Source organism: Nelumbo nucifera, chromosome 1 (assembly GCF_055504915.1).
Source record: "Nelumbo nucifera cultivar China Antique chromosome 1, China Antique-T2T, whole genome shotgun sequence".
In the NCBI taxonomy this organism is placed as follows: Eukaryota; Viridiplantae; Streptophyta; class Magnoliopsida; order Proteales; family Nelumbonaceae; genus Nelumbo; species Nelumbo nucifera.
Genome location: NC_142649.1, coordinates 100,088,519 through 100,099,439, shown reverse-complemented (window position 1 = coordinate 100,099,439; position 10,921 = coordinate 100,088,519). Strand labels below are relative to the sequence as shown.

Sequence of the window (10,921 nt, the reverse complement as noted above, 5' to 3'; positions counted from 1 at the left end):
CATCTTAAGTAAAAGTAGATAGCAAAATGTTTAAGTAGTGCTATGGTTGCAGATAATTCGGTCCTAATTTTGACCTCGATTCAGTCCGTATCTATCAAAACTCAAAACATGACAGTTATAGAACTTTTCCTTAAATTTACAACGCATCTTGAATCATCTCAATCGGAGTCCGGATGGAAGAGTTATTCCCAAATTACCATGCGGTGCCGAAACTGTCTAGAATTACCCGATTAGCCTTATTTTCCTTATCTTTAATGTCCTATATTCCTCCTAGACAACTGGGTTGGAGGGTTTTCATTTGATAAGGATAGAATGAACGTTTTTTAGAAACCACAAAATAAAGGAGAAAAGGAATGACAATGAAAATGTGTCTAATATTGAACAAAACATTTATAACCCTCATCCCAAAAAATGTAAATAACTATAGGCCCATAAGTTTATGCAATGTCATCTATGAAATTATTTCAAAAATCCTTATTAACAGAATTAAGCCTTTTTTGGATAATATTATATCTCCCTATTAAAGTGCCTTTGTGCCAAATAGGAAGATTAATGACAACATTCTTATCGCTCATGAAATGTTGCATACAATGAAAAAGAAGAAAAGGAAAACTGGTATGCTTGCATGCAAAATTGACATGGAAAAAGCATATGATAGACTAGAATGAGAATTCATTGAGAAAGTCTTGAGAAATTTTGGATTTCATGAGAAATGGATTAGCTGGGTTATGGAATGTATAAAGAAGGTGTATCATATCAAATTTTAATAAATGGAACCCCCTCGAAGGAATTTGCCCCTTCTAGAGGGATCAGACAGGGAGATCCTCTTTCTCCCTATATTTTGTTCTTTGCACTGAAGCGTTAGCAAAGAAGCTTGAAAAAAAATCTCTAGGTAAGAAAATTTCAATTGGTTGTAAGGTTGCCAAAGGAAGTCCAAAAATACCAAATTTATAGTTTACAGATGATTGCTGCTTGATATTAATTGAGACCTCAATTACAAGATGTTTGAAAATAAAAAACATTCTCACTAAATTTGTTGCGGCTTCTAGGTAGTGCCCAAACTTTTCAAAATATACACTTCAATTTTCGAAAAAGACACCAATTAGATTCCAAAAAATCTTAGTAAAAATTTTGAGGATCCAAATCCAAGCAAAGTCTGATATTTATTTGGGAGCCCCCATAAAAAATAGTAGAGTTTCAAAGAACACATTCTTGAATCTCAAGGAAAGGGTAAATAACAAACTGGCAAGTTGGAAAAAAAAAAAACACTTTATCCTTGGCAGGTAGAATGACCCTTCTGAATGCTACAACGAATACAATGCCGCAATTCCTCATGAGTTCTTTCAAGCTTCCCCAAAATATCATAGATGAAAATTCTAGTGAAAAAAACTGATTCATTTGATTGGTTGGAACAAGGTGTGTACCTCAAAATGTTAGGGTGGTTTGGGTCTAAAAAACCTTCAATGGGTCAATGAAGCTAACTTAGAAAAGTTGGGTTGGAAAATATTATTAAACATTGATAACCTTTGGGTTAAAATTATTAAAGCAAATTATCTTCAGAAAGAGGATTTTTGGATTGTTAAGGAAAATAAAGGTATATCATGGGCTTGGAAAGGTATCATAAAGAGGAGAGATCTCCTTAAAAATGGGTTATGTTGGGAAATAAACATTGGCAAATCTATCAAATTTTGGAAAGATATATGGGTAGGTGATGCCTCATTGGACCAAATTATTCCACCTGATAAGATTGAAAATGATAATCTCCTTCTTAGTGAGGTTATTTATCAGAAAAAAAGGGTGTGTGGATAGAAAATAGAAAATAGAATTTGTAGCTTGGTTCCTTTGAATATTTAGGGGAAAATAAAATCAATCTTTATCCCCTAAAATCCAAAAGAAGATAAATTAGTTTGACAACTTAGTTGTAATGGGAAATTCTCAATTAAGTTTACATATAAATTAAAATGTAGCTTGCCTCTTCATGAAAATTTGAACTGAAAGTTGAACTCAACTGTTTGGAAGGTAAATTGTTCCCCAAAATTGAAAACTTTTCTCTATCTACTTTTTAATAAAAGATTCTCAACAAAAATGCTCCTGCAAAATAGAGGTTTAAGTATTGATGAAAAATGTAATTTTTGTGCAGATAACATGATCATATTTTTAAGAATTTTATAGTTGCTAATCAAACATGGGATGCAATAAATCCCATTTTGGAGGGTCCTACATGCTCTAACTTTTCCTTAGAGGAATGGTGGCTAAAAATTGGTAAGAAAAGTTCAAATGGAGGAAATAATGGAAGAAAAAAGTGTGCATTCTTATTATGGTATATCTAGAAGAATATAAATAAAAAAATCTTTTAATAATGTGTCAACCCTTATTCAAGTGGTGATTGAAAAGAGCTTTATCGTCCTTTACGGAATATTATGAAACCAATATGAAGCCGAATGGAGCTGATGCCCATAAGTTGTGCAAGTATGTTATGTGGCAAACTCCAAAAATTGGTACTATCAAAACAAATTTTGATGCATCCTGACTAAACAATGGGATGTGCTCAGTTGCAGCCATAGCTAGGAATTTTTTGGGTGAGGTGGTAGATTACAAGGCTTATTACTTAGGTTCTTCAACTATCAACATGGCGGAAGCTTGGGCCACGTGGAAGGCCCACAACTTGGCAGTGAATTTCCCAAACCATTCCATCATCATTAAAAGTGACTCTTTAATGGTGATTTATTGTCTGAAGTGGCTCATTGACCCCCTGGAATCTATGGAACATCATTGAAAGTGTTTAGATTTGAAGAATTGAGCAAATGAAGATTTGGTCTACAATCACGTGTATCAGGAAGCTAATCAAGCGGCAGACTGGCTCGCCAATCAAGCCTTTTCTACCCAACAGGGTATAGTAAGTCTCAATCTTAGTGATCTTCCATGGAATTTAGCTAGTATTTGTAAGTCTGATTTTGTGGGGACGTGCTACCCCTTGTCTCATGTAGCTCCTCTCGGTTTCTATTAAAAAAAAAAAGAAAAGGAATGACAATGAGAGAGGGTTTTGTATAGTGAATGAAAGAGATAGAGAAAGTAGATTTGTAGATCCAAGTTCTCTCTCTCTTTCTCTCTCTCTCTCTCTCTCCAGGACTTGCAGCAGTTACCGGACAATCCCCTTTATCCCATGTCTTTTACTCTTCAACGGTGAAAGGTAATAACTAAAGAGGGTGAAATGTGCTTGTATCTTTTTGCCTAAACATACAAGTCAAGAAAAGACATTTTTCCCTCATAGCGGCTTCACATATTCACTTAATGAAACGGCAATAAAGTCCTTTTGCCTTTTTCTATTAATTGAATTGCATTTGGTCCAATCCGATCCAATCCAATGTAGGTCCATGGTAAATGGACCAAGTCCAATCCAATTGCATGAATATTTTTTACCATTTTGGTCCGGCCCAAATCAATGTTTGGACTGTCCAATCTGTTCAAATTCGTTTTGATTTAGATTGGTTTCATCCCAAAATTGGTCCATATACTTATCTTATTTCAATGGTGTAGATATTGGCTTAATCCAATACAATCCAATATAAATTTATTATGGAAGGGCAAAGTCCAATCCAATCTAATAAATATTTTGGACCGGATTGGTCCAATCCAATATGTCTTGTAGGTCCATCCAATCTGTCCAAATTGATTTTGGACGAGAAGAGGCCCAATCCAAAACCGGTCCATTGACACCCTTATTTGTGTCCATTTGTTAAACCATAAGGCTCAGTTTGGAAGAATTACAAATACAAATATGTACAATGTAAATACATTCAAAATAATACAAAATATAAGGTTTTGCACTCTACGTATTTGTACTCCTTCCAAACTAAGTGCAAGGGTAGTTTAAGAATTTAACCCTAATAATAAAGAGTTGAGATCTTCTATAACAAAACATGTCCCAACACTCTACCAACTTGATGGAACACCGCACATCTCACTATGAGATTATGACCCACCATAAAAGTGGGACTCGCCACGTATGAGATGTGCGATATGAGGTAATGTTGGTAGGGGGTTGGAACGTGTTTTGTTGGCAAGTGATCCACACTCAACAATAAAGGCAACAAATTAGGAGTCCGGATCACTTGCCAACAACGCGTTCCAACCCTCTACCGACATGATCTCACATTGCTAGAGGTGTCAATTGGACAGATTTGGTCAACCCAATCCAGTCCAATGTGAGTCCACTTACAAATGGACTTGACCCAATCTAGTCCAAATCCAATCCAATCAATTAAAATGTAAATGGATTGGATTGGATCCAATCCAAACATAATGAAATATAATAAATTATATAAAAGCACTTTTGTAAAAGTACTTTGGTAAAAGTATTTTCATAAAAGTGCTTTACAAAAGCACTTTCTTGAAGTACTTCGTAAAAAAAGCACTTTTAGAAAAGTACTTCCATAGACTTTTGTAAAAGTACTTTTGTAGAAGTGCGTTTGTAAAAGTACTTTTGTAAAAGTGCTTTTATATAAGTACTTCCATAAAAGTGCTTTTGAAAAAGTGTTTTCGTAGAAATGTTTTTATAAAAGTGCTTTCAGAAAAGTACTTTTGCAAAAGTGCTTTCACAAAAGTTCTTCCATAAAAGTGCTTCTATAAAAGTGCTTTCGTAAAAGTGCTTTTATAAAAGTATTTCTATACAAAATGCTTCTGTAAAAGTACTTTTCTAAAAGTTCTTTCGTAAAAGTTTTTTTTTTTTTGTAAAAGTGATTTCGTAAAAGTGCTTTCGTGTAAAAGTACTTTTACAAAAGTGCTTTTATAAAACTACTTGTATAAGTAAAAGCATTTTTATAAAAGTACTTTTCATAAAATTACTTTTATAAAAGTGTTTTCGTAAAAGTGCTTTTGTAAAAGTACTTTCATAGAAGTGATTTTATGCTAGCTTCTGTTTTGACTGATTTCAAATTGGACAAATGTTTGGCATCATGATCAGATTATTGGAAATTTGGTTTTGGTCCAATTCAAACCAATAAGAATATGGATCAATTTATTTTGGATTGACTCAATCTAATAATTATAATGGACCGCCCAAATCCAATTTGATAAGGTTTGGATTAGATTGGATCCAAATCAAAACCACAATTGACACCCCTACACGTCGCACATCTCATACATGGCAGGTCCCAGTCTCATGGTGAGATGTGTGGTGTTAAATCAATTTGGTAGAGGGTTAAAAATAAATCTGTTCATGGACTGTGCATCTTGGTCCGACTCAGGCCATTTCATTCAATATCCTTCAAACCTTCCAAATCACAGCCGGCACTAGCAGCAGTGTGCACCTGAGCGGTATCATCTTTCATCTCCTTCCACAAACGGTGAAGCAACAGACGATATCATCTCTCGCAAGGCGGTGCCCAATTTCTCATTCTCTAATTTTTAAATATACATTAGCACATCTCAGATTAGAGGCGGTGTCCCCATTCCCTAACAACGGCCGGTGGCATCTACAACGGAAGTCGGACAAGCGACAACTGGTGACAGAAAACCCTATCAGGTCTCTCTCTCTATCTCCTCCACTCCTCCAGTTCGCCGACCCTTCTGAAATCATTTTAGTTTAGGCATTAGTTCGGGCTCGGGCCTCAGGCTTTTATGAGGGCCAGCTCAGGCTTAAAATGTAGGCCCCGGCCAAATTCCTGTCCGTGCCTAATATTTTATGTTTATACCAGGTGAAAGCCCTGCCCGACCCAAAATCTCGGAGAAAAAGAAAGAAAAAAAAACTCGTTAATAATATCAAAAGAAGATCCGAATTCAACAGAAAGAAAAATAGAAAGATATTATTCCCACAAATGGAAGTGCGACAGTTGGGAAGGTGGAACTTGCAAAGATACGCCGGTCAGTTACATGATCATATTACCGTTAACAGCAGGAAGGAAGATATCAAGAAATTAGATTTTAGAAACTGAAAGAAAAAGAAAAGCATAAAAACCATTGCACTTTACAAAAATTATTGACGCCTTCCACCGTTTCTTCTTCGTATGTTCCTCGTCTCTCCCAAGTTCCAATCTTTTCTGCATCTCTCCATGCGGCTCGTCTGTCATCGCGGAATTCGATAGATATCAGCGTCCGTCATCGTGGAGACGGGTAACGCGCGCCTTGTGGAAATACAAGCGAGAGAAGGAGATGAGAGGAGGAAGCGGGTTACGATATTGCAGATGCATGCAGGCTTTAAAAAATTAGGGTTTTGTGGATTTCGGATTTCGAAGAAAGTCTGAACGATGACTTGAGGAGTCTCTTTTTCCGTTCTCCGCCATCATCGGTATATATCGTAAGCTGCAAGCCTGCAAGCATTCTCTTCGGTTAAAATTTTGTGGATTTCAAATTTCATAGAAAGTCTGAACGATGAGTTGAGGAATCTCCTTTTCCGTTTCCCGCCACTATCCGTAGATAACGTTGGCAGATGGCTGCAAGCATTCGCTTCGGTTAGGGTTTTCTGGATTTCAGATTTCAAAGAAAGTCTGACGATGAGTTGAAGAGTATCTTTTTCCGTTTCCCGCCATGGTCGGTATACACAAAAGGTTTTAGATCTGTACATATAGGCAAGAACGTAGATTCCGATGTAATGGTCATGTATCCTATATCATGGCCGTGGATATTCTTCCTATTAGATCAAGTTCCTACATCCCACGATAAATACCCGATGCAACGACTAACAAGACATGTATATCCTTTCTGCAGTGGTAGAAGTCACCGTTATAATCGGCTAGAAAAGGAGAATGGAAGACAAAGGTGGAGAGAAGTCGAGCATTGTGATCGGTCTGATCGAGAACAGTGGAGGTATCGTATTTGATCCAAGATGTTGTCTCTCTCTTTCTCACTCAAATATTCTATTGCGATCTTATCGAGGTTGAAGATTTTTGAAACTACAAGTATTTTCTTCTTTTCCTCCTTAACGTTGTTCGGTATTCAGATCATCTGCAGCTTCTCGAGTATCAACCTATGATCCTATCCACAAGCATTGGCTGAAAGGTAACTTAATTTGGAATTTGGAAATGAAAATCCTTATTTGCCTTATTCTCGCTCTTAGTGCTACTAGCTCATCTCAGACTTAAGAGGACTAAGATTAACGGTTCCAGATTTGATTGAGAAGATTAAAGTAATGATCCAGATATATATGAACTAAGAAAATTTACCTCTAATTTAAATTGAGACAACGAATTTGCTATAGTTCTCTTGTGGAAATGAAACTAGAAAGTGTTTATGCATTTAAGAGCAAAATCTTGAATCTAAAGGCATCTGTTATATTTCTTAGCAGTAGAAGCCAGAAGGCTGAACCTGTATAGAAAACGAGAAGTAGCCTATTCAAATGCTTTAAACATGAGTCTTATGTAATCTTTGAATTTCTGATGTTAAACAAATGCTGAATAATTAAAAATGTAGTGGTCAAGCTTGTTTTGAACCTGTGCTTATAATAATTATTTAGTGAAATAAAACAGATCTTTGCCAAATCAAGCTGAAACTTATTGGGATCTAGTCCCCATGAAATGGCTTGCTACATTCTTTTCTCAATTCATACGAGGTAGGGTGCGCTATCTCACATTTGATGTCAACTGCATCTGTATCAAATAATTTATTCGCAAGAAGTTTCAAGGAAAATTTCTTTCAATCGGTTGGCAGTGGGGTCCACTGCCCAATCCACCTTACCCACAAGTAAAAGTTTAAGATGTATAAAACATTACCGAGTTTTTAAATTTTACACTGCAATTTGTCTTATGGTGGGATTTTTATTTTTTATTTTTTTATTTTCAAGGTTACATGTTATCTGGCTTGTCTGATTAAAAATTTCATTCTTAATATCCCAAAACTGGGTTTGATATTTGTTTGTATCTACTGACCTACTAACCCCTAATCTGCTTGCCCACCCAGAAAATTAAAAAGATAAATGTGACCATTGTTTTCATGATATGCTAAGATTTTTTTTTTAAATTTTAAAATCACTGTAAGTTCCTTTTTCATTATAACTTATTTGCAATATATCTTCTGAAATCAAATGCTTTAAAAGTTGGTGAACTTCACTGTGATTTCCTAGATTTCTCTTTTCTAGGATTGATACAAAAGAACAATTGGTGTGTGGGAGTACTTATTAAAACTACTATTTTCCACTTAGTATGCGCTGTCATTTAGTTTATAAGATGATGAAGCATATTGATTTATTACGTTATAATATTGTGAGAACTAGCTTTACCATGACAGGTTGCATTTATTGGTAAACTAGAATTTGACATTATCTATTGTTTATTCTAAGAGTGTACATGGTGAATATAGTACTGCCACCCATAATTTTTATCAAGGTTGAACTCCATGTTATACTGATAACCTGTTGTGGAAGTCCCTGCATACTAGTTTCTTTGATTCTCAGAGGCTCTGCAGGAGTATCTACTAAGTGTAGATAGAAAACAAAGTTCAAATCTAAGTGGTGGTTCAGAAATCAGTGACAAGCAGAGTTACAGAGATAACTTGAAAGATAATTCGAAGGAAGGACAAAGTTTCAAAGGACCTCAAGCCATAGATTGCAGTGACTCTAGGAGCTGAGGACTGCTCTGAGAAGTAGCGGATGGAGAGTGGGAGAAGAACTTGATTTTGACTGTAGACAAGAGAGTCCAAGATTAGGAGAATGTTGCAGGGGCGTTTGCGAAGAGATTTAATTTAAATGGTACTGCTATAGCTAGACCTTTTGATGACTCAAAGGCTGTGTATTATGGAGCTGGTGAAGAAGTAGTGATCCCAGATGCTGAGTCGGTGGAAACTCCAGTCAGAAGAGTAAGGATAGAGAACTGGTTTCTGTCTTGTAACCATAATAGCATCTCAGAAAGTCCTCTCAAGCTCCAGCTGGTAGGGATTTTCCCTTCAATTACTGGAATGAGGAAACTCTGGTAAAATTGATTCAAGTCCTAGGTGGTTAGGGTCGATGGTCTGAAGCTCGAAGAAGTTCCTAGATGCGTAGAGATGCTCATTAATGGTTGCTGGCTTAAGGTTTGGGTTCTGCTGGAAGGTGAAACAACTCCTTGGATGAAAGGTTCTAAGGAAGAAGATGTCGACATCCTTGAAGGTTGGGTTACACGTGGAAAAAAGAGTTCGAGCCAGAAGGTCTTGAATAATGTATAGATGACGAATGTAGATGAAGAGACACCACCCGGGTCTGTCAGTAAGTATCTGGATAAGAATGATGGTAGCCCAATTTTTTTGGAAAGTGGAGACCAAAGTGTAGGCAAAAAGTCTTATGTGGAGATCATTAAGGGCAGAGCCATGCCAGCTAACCCTCTGGCTCCACAAGGCATTTTAAAACCAGAGTGGATTCGAACCAGGTCCTTCTTTTGAGGGTGAACCAGAGCTGCCTTGTGGACAAGATTATAGGCACTTCTCTCGAAAAGAAAGGTCTTCGATAGGATCACAATGGCAGAGGGGATTTAACTCCCCATTTTCACCTCAAGGCAAGGTCCCAGGTGATTCAGAGACGGAGGTTGGAGAAGTGTCTCCACAAGGGTGGACAGAGGGTGACGACATGTTTGGTGAGGTAAATCAGTCTTGGAGTATTTCAATTAAGAAAACTGGCCTGGAATGTTCAACTGGTGTAAAGGAAGTGAAGAATGATTTGCAAATTTGTAGGGAGGAAGTTCAGTCCAGAAACAGAAAAGAAAACAGGAGGAAACATCTAAGGCCCAAAAAATATAATCTGAAACGAAAGAGAAGGATGAGAAGAATTAGCTCGTCTGGGATTAGAAAAAGAGAGGAGAGGTGGGTTTGGGTGATTGCCAGGTTTGACAAATGCGGTAAGAAAAGTTGTCTCTGGTCCAGGAAAGACTCTCATCGACTGTTCTCTCTCGTCAACGTCTGGTAATGCTAGATGCTATTCTGAGGTTAGGAGGGGCTCCGATGAGAATCATTTTCCCTATGAGCTTGAGATCTGGAGTTTGACGTCTCCAGAGGATAGGTATGACTTGGAATGTCCAGTTTCTTCATGTGCAGAAGAGACACCTCCCGTTGAATTGGAGAACTTGGAAAGAGGGGAGGCAATAACTAGGAAAGAGATTACTAATATATAGATGCTGAGTCAGATGCTGAAGGCAATGATGGAGGTAAGGTTGGAGGAAAGGAAGATTTAGCCGTTGAAGATTCTTTCGGTGGACAGGCTGAAAATCAGGACAAAGATGGCTTATTTTATCAGGAAGTTGAGATTGGAAGGCTAGGTGTAAATTTGGGTCAAAGGAGCAGAATGAAAGAGAAGGAAGATCACAATGGTGGGAGAATTAACAAGAAATCGCGTAATTTGAGAACTCACAATATAGTCCATCTGACAGAAGGAAAAGTGTGAAGGTTAATGGGATATCTGGTACTGATAATAGGGGGGAATAGTGCAAGATCAATCACTGTCCCCCCTTTTGTTGAAGGAACAACATGTCAATAAGGTTTCTGATGCCGATTCAGAACCTGGTGCAATGCAGCTGTTACAGGAGAATGAAAGTGCTGATAAAGCTACAGATAAGATGGTTATCAAAGAATTAGTTGATAAGGGAGGTCATAGTTGGGAAAAGCTTGGGTTTATTTTTTTGGGGCAGTGAGGAATTTGCCAGGAGGGCCTTTGAAGAATTTGAAAGAAAAAATGAGGAAGAGAAATTAAAGATCAAAGAGCATTAGAAAGGGAGCAAGGTCTGGGATGAGGAATTCACAGATTGTTTTCTTTTCAGGAGTCTGTTTGGGTTTTATTCTGCTTGAGAGGTTAGTTTTCTTAGGCCTGTTTGGGTTTCCTGTGGTTGCTTCTTGCTATAGGTGATGTCTTATCACCTTCTGTAATCTTTTTCCTTTAACAATTTTTCTTTTAAAAAAAGAAAGCATTGTCGCACAGACATCACTTTTGTGTTTTTCAATGATTATATGGTTGTTACAACACCAACTT

General features: G+C 37.1%; 1 protein-coding gene across 27 annotated transcripts in view; it reads left to right on the top strand.

Annotated features, from left to right (window-relative positions):
- Positions 1 to 5,243: 5,243 nt before the first annotated feature.
- LOC148803615 (uncharacterized) overlaps positions 5,244 to 10,921 on the top strand; it is an 84,626-nt gene continuing 78,948 nt past the window's right edge. For 12 of the 27 annotated variants that reach the window (XR_016077561.1, XR_016077563.1, XR_016077562.1 and 9 more), the window contains exons 1-2: positions 6,552 to 6,804; positions 6,938 to 6,996. Coding sequence is in view for 9 of the 27 variants with exons in the window: in XM_088890157.1 (XP_088746283.1) it covers positions 6,590 to 6,804; positions 6,938 to 6,996 (274 nt within the window). In the remaining 18 variants the exon portion in view is untranslated. The other 15 variants (XR_016077586.1, XR_016077584.1, XR_016077583.1 and 12 more) reach the window with 10 other exon arrangements.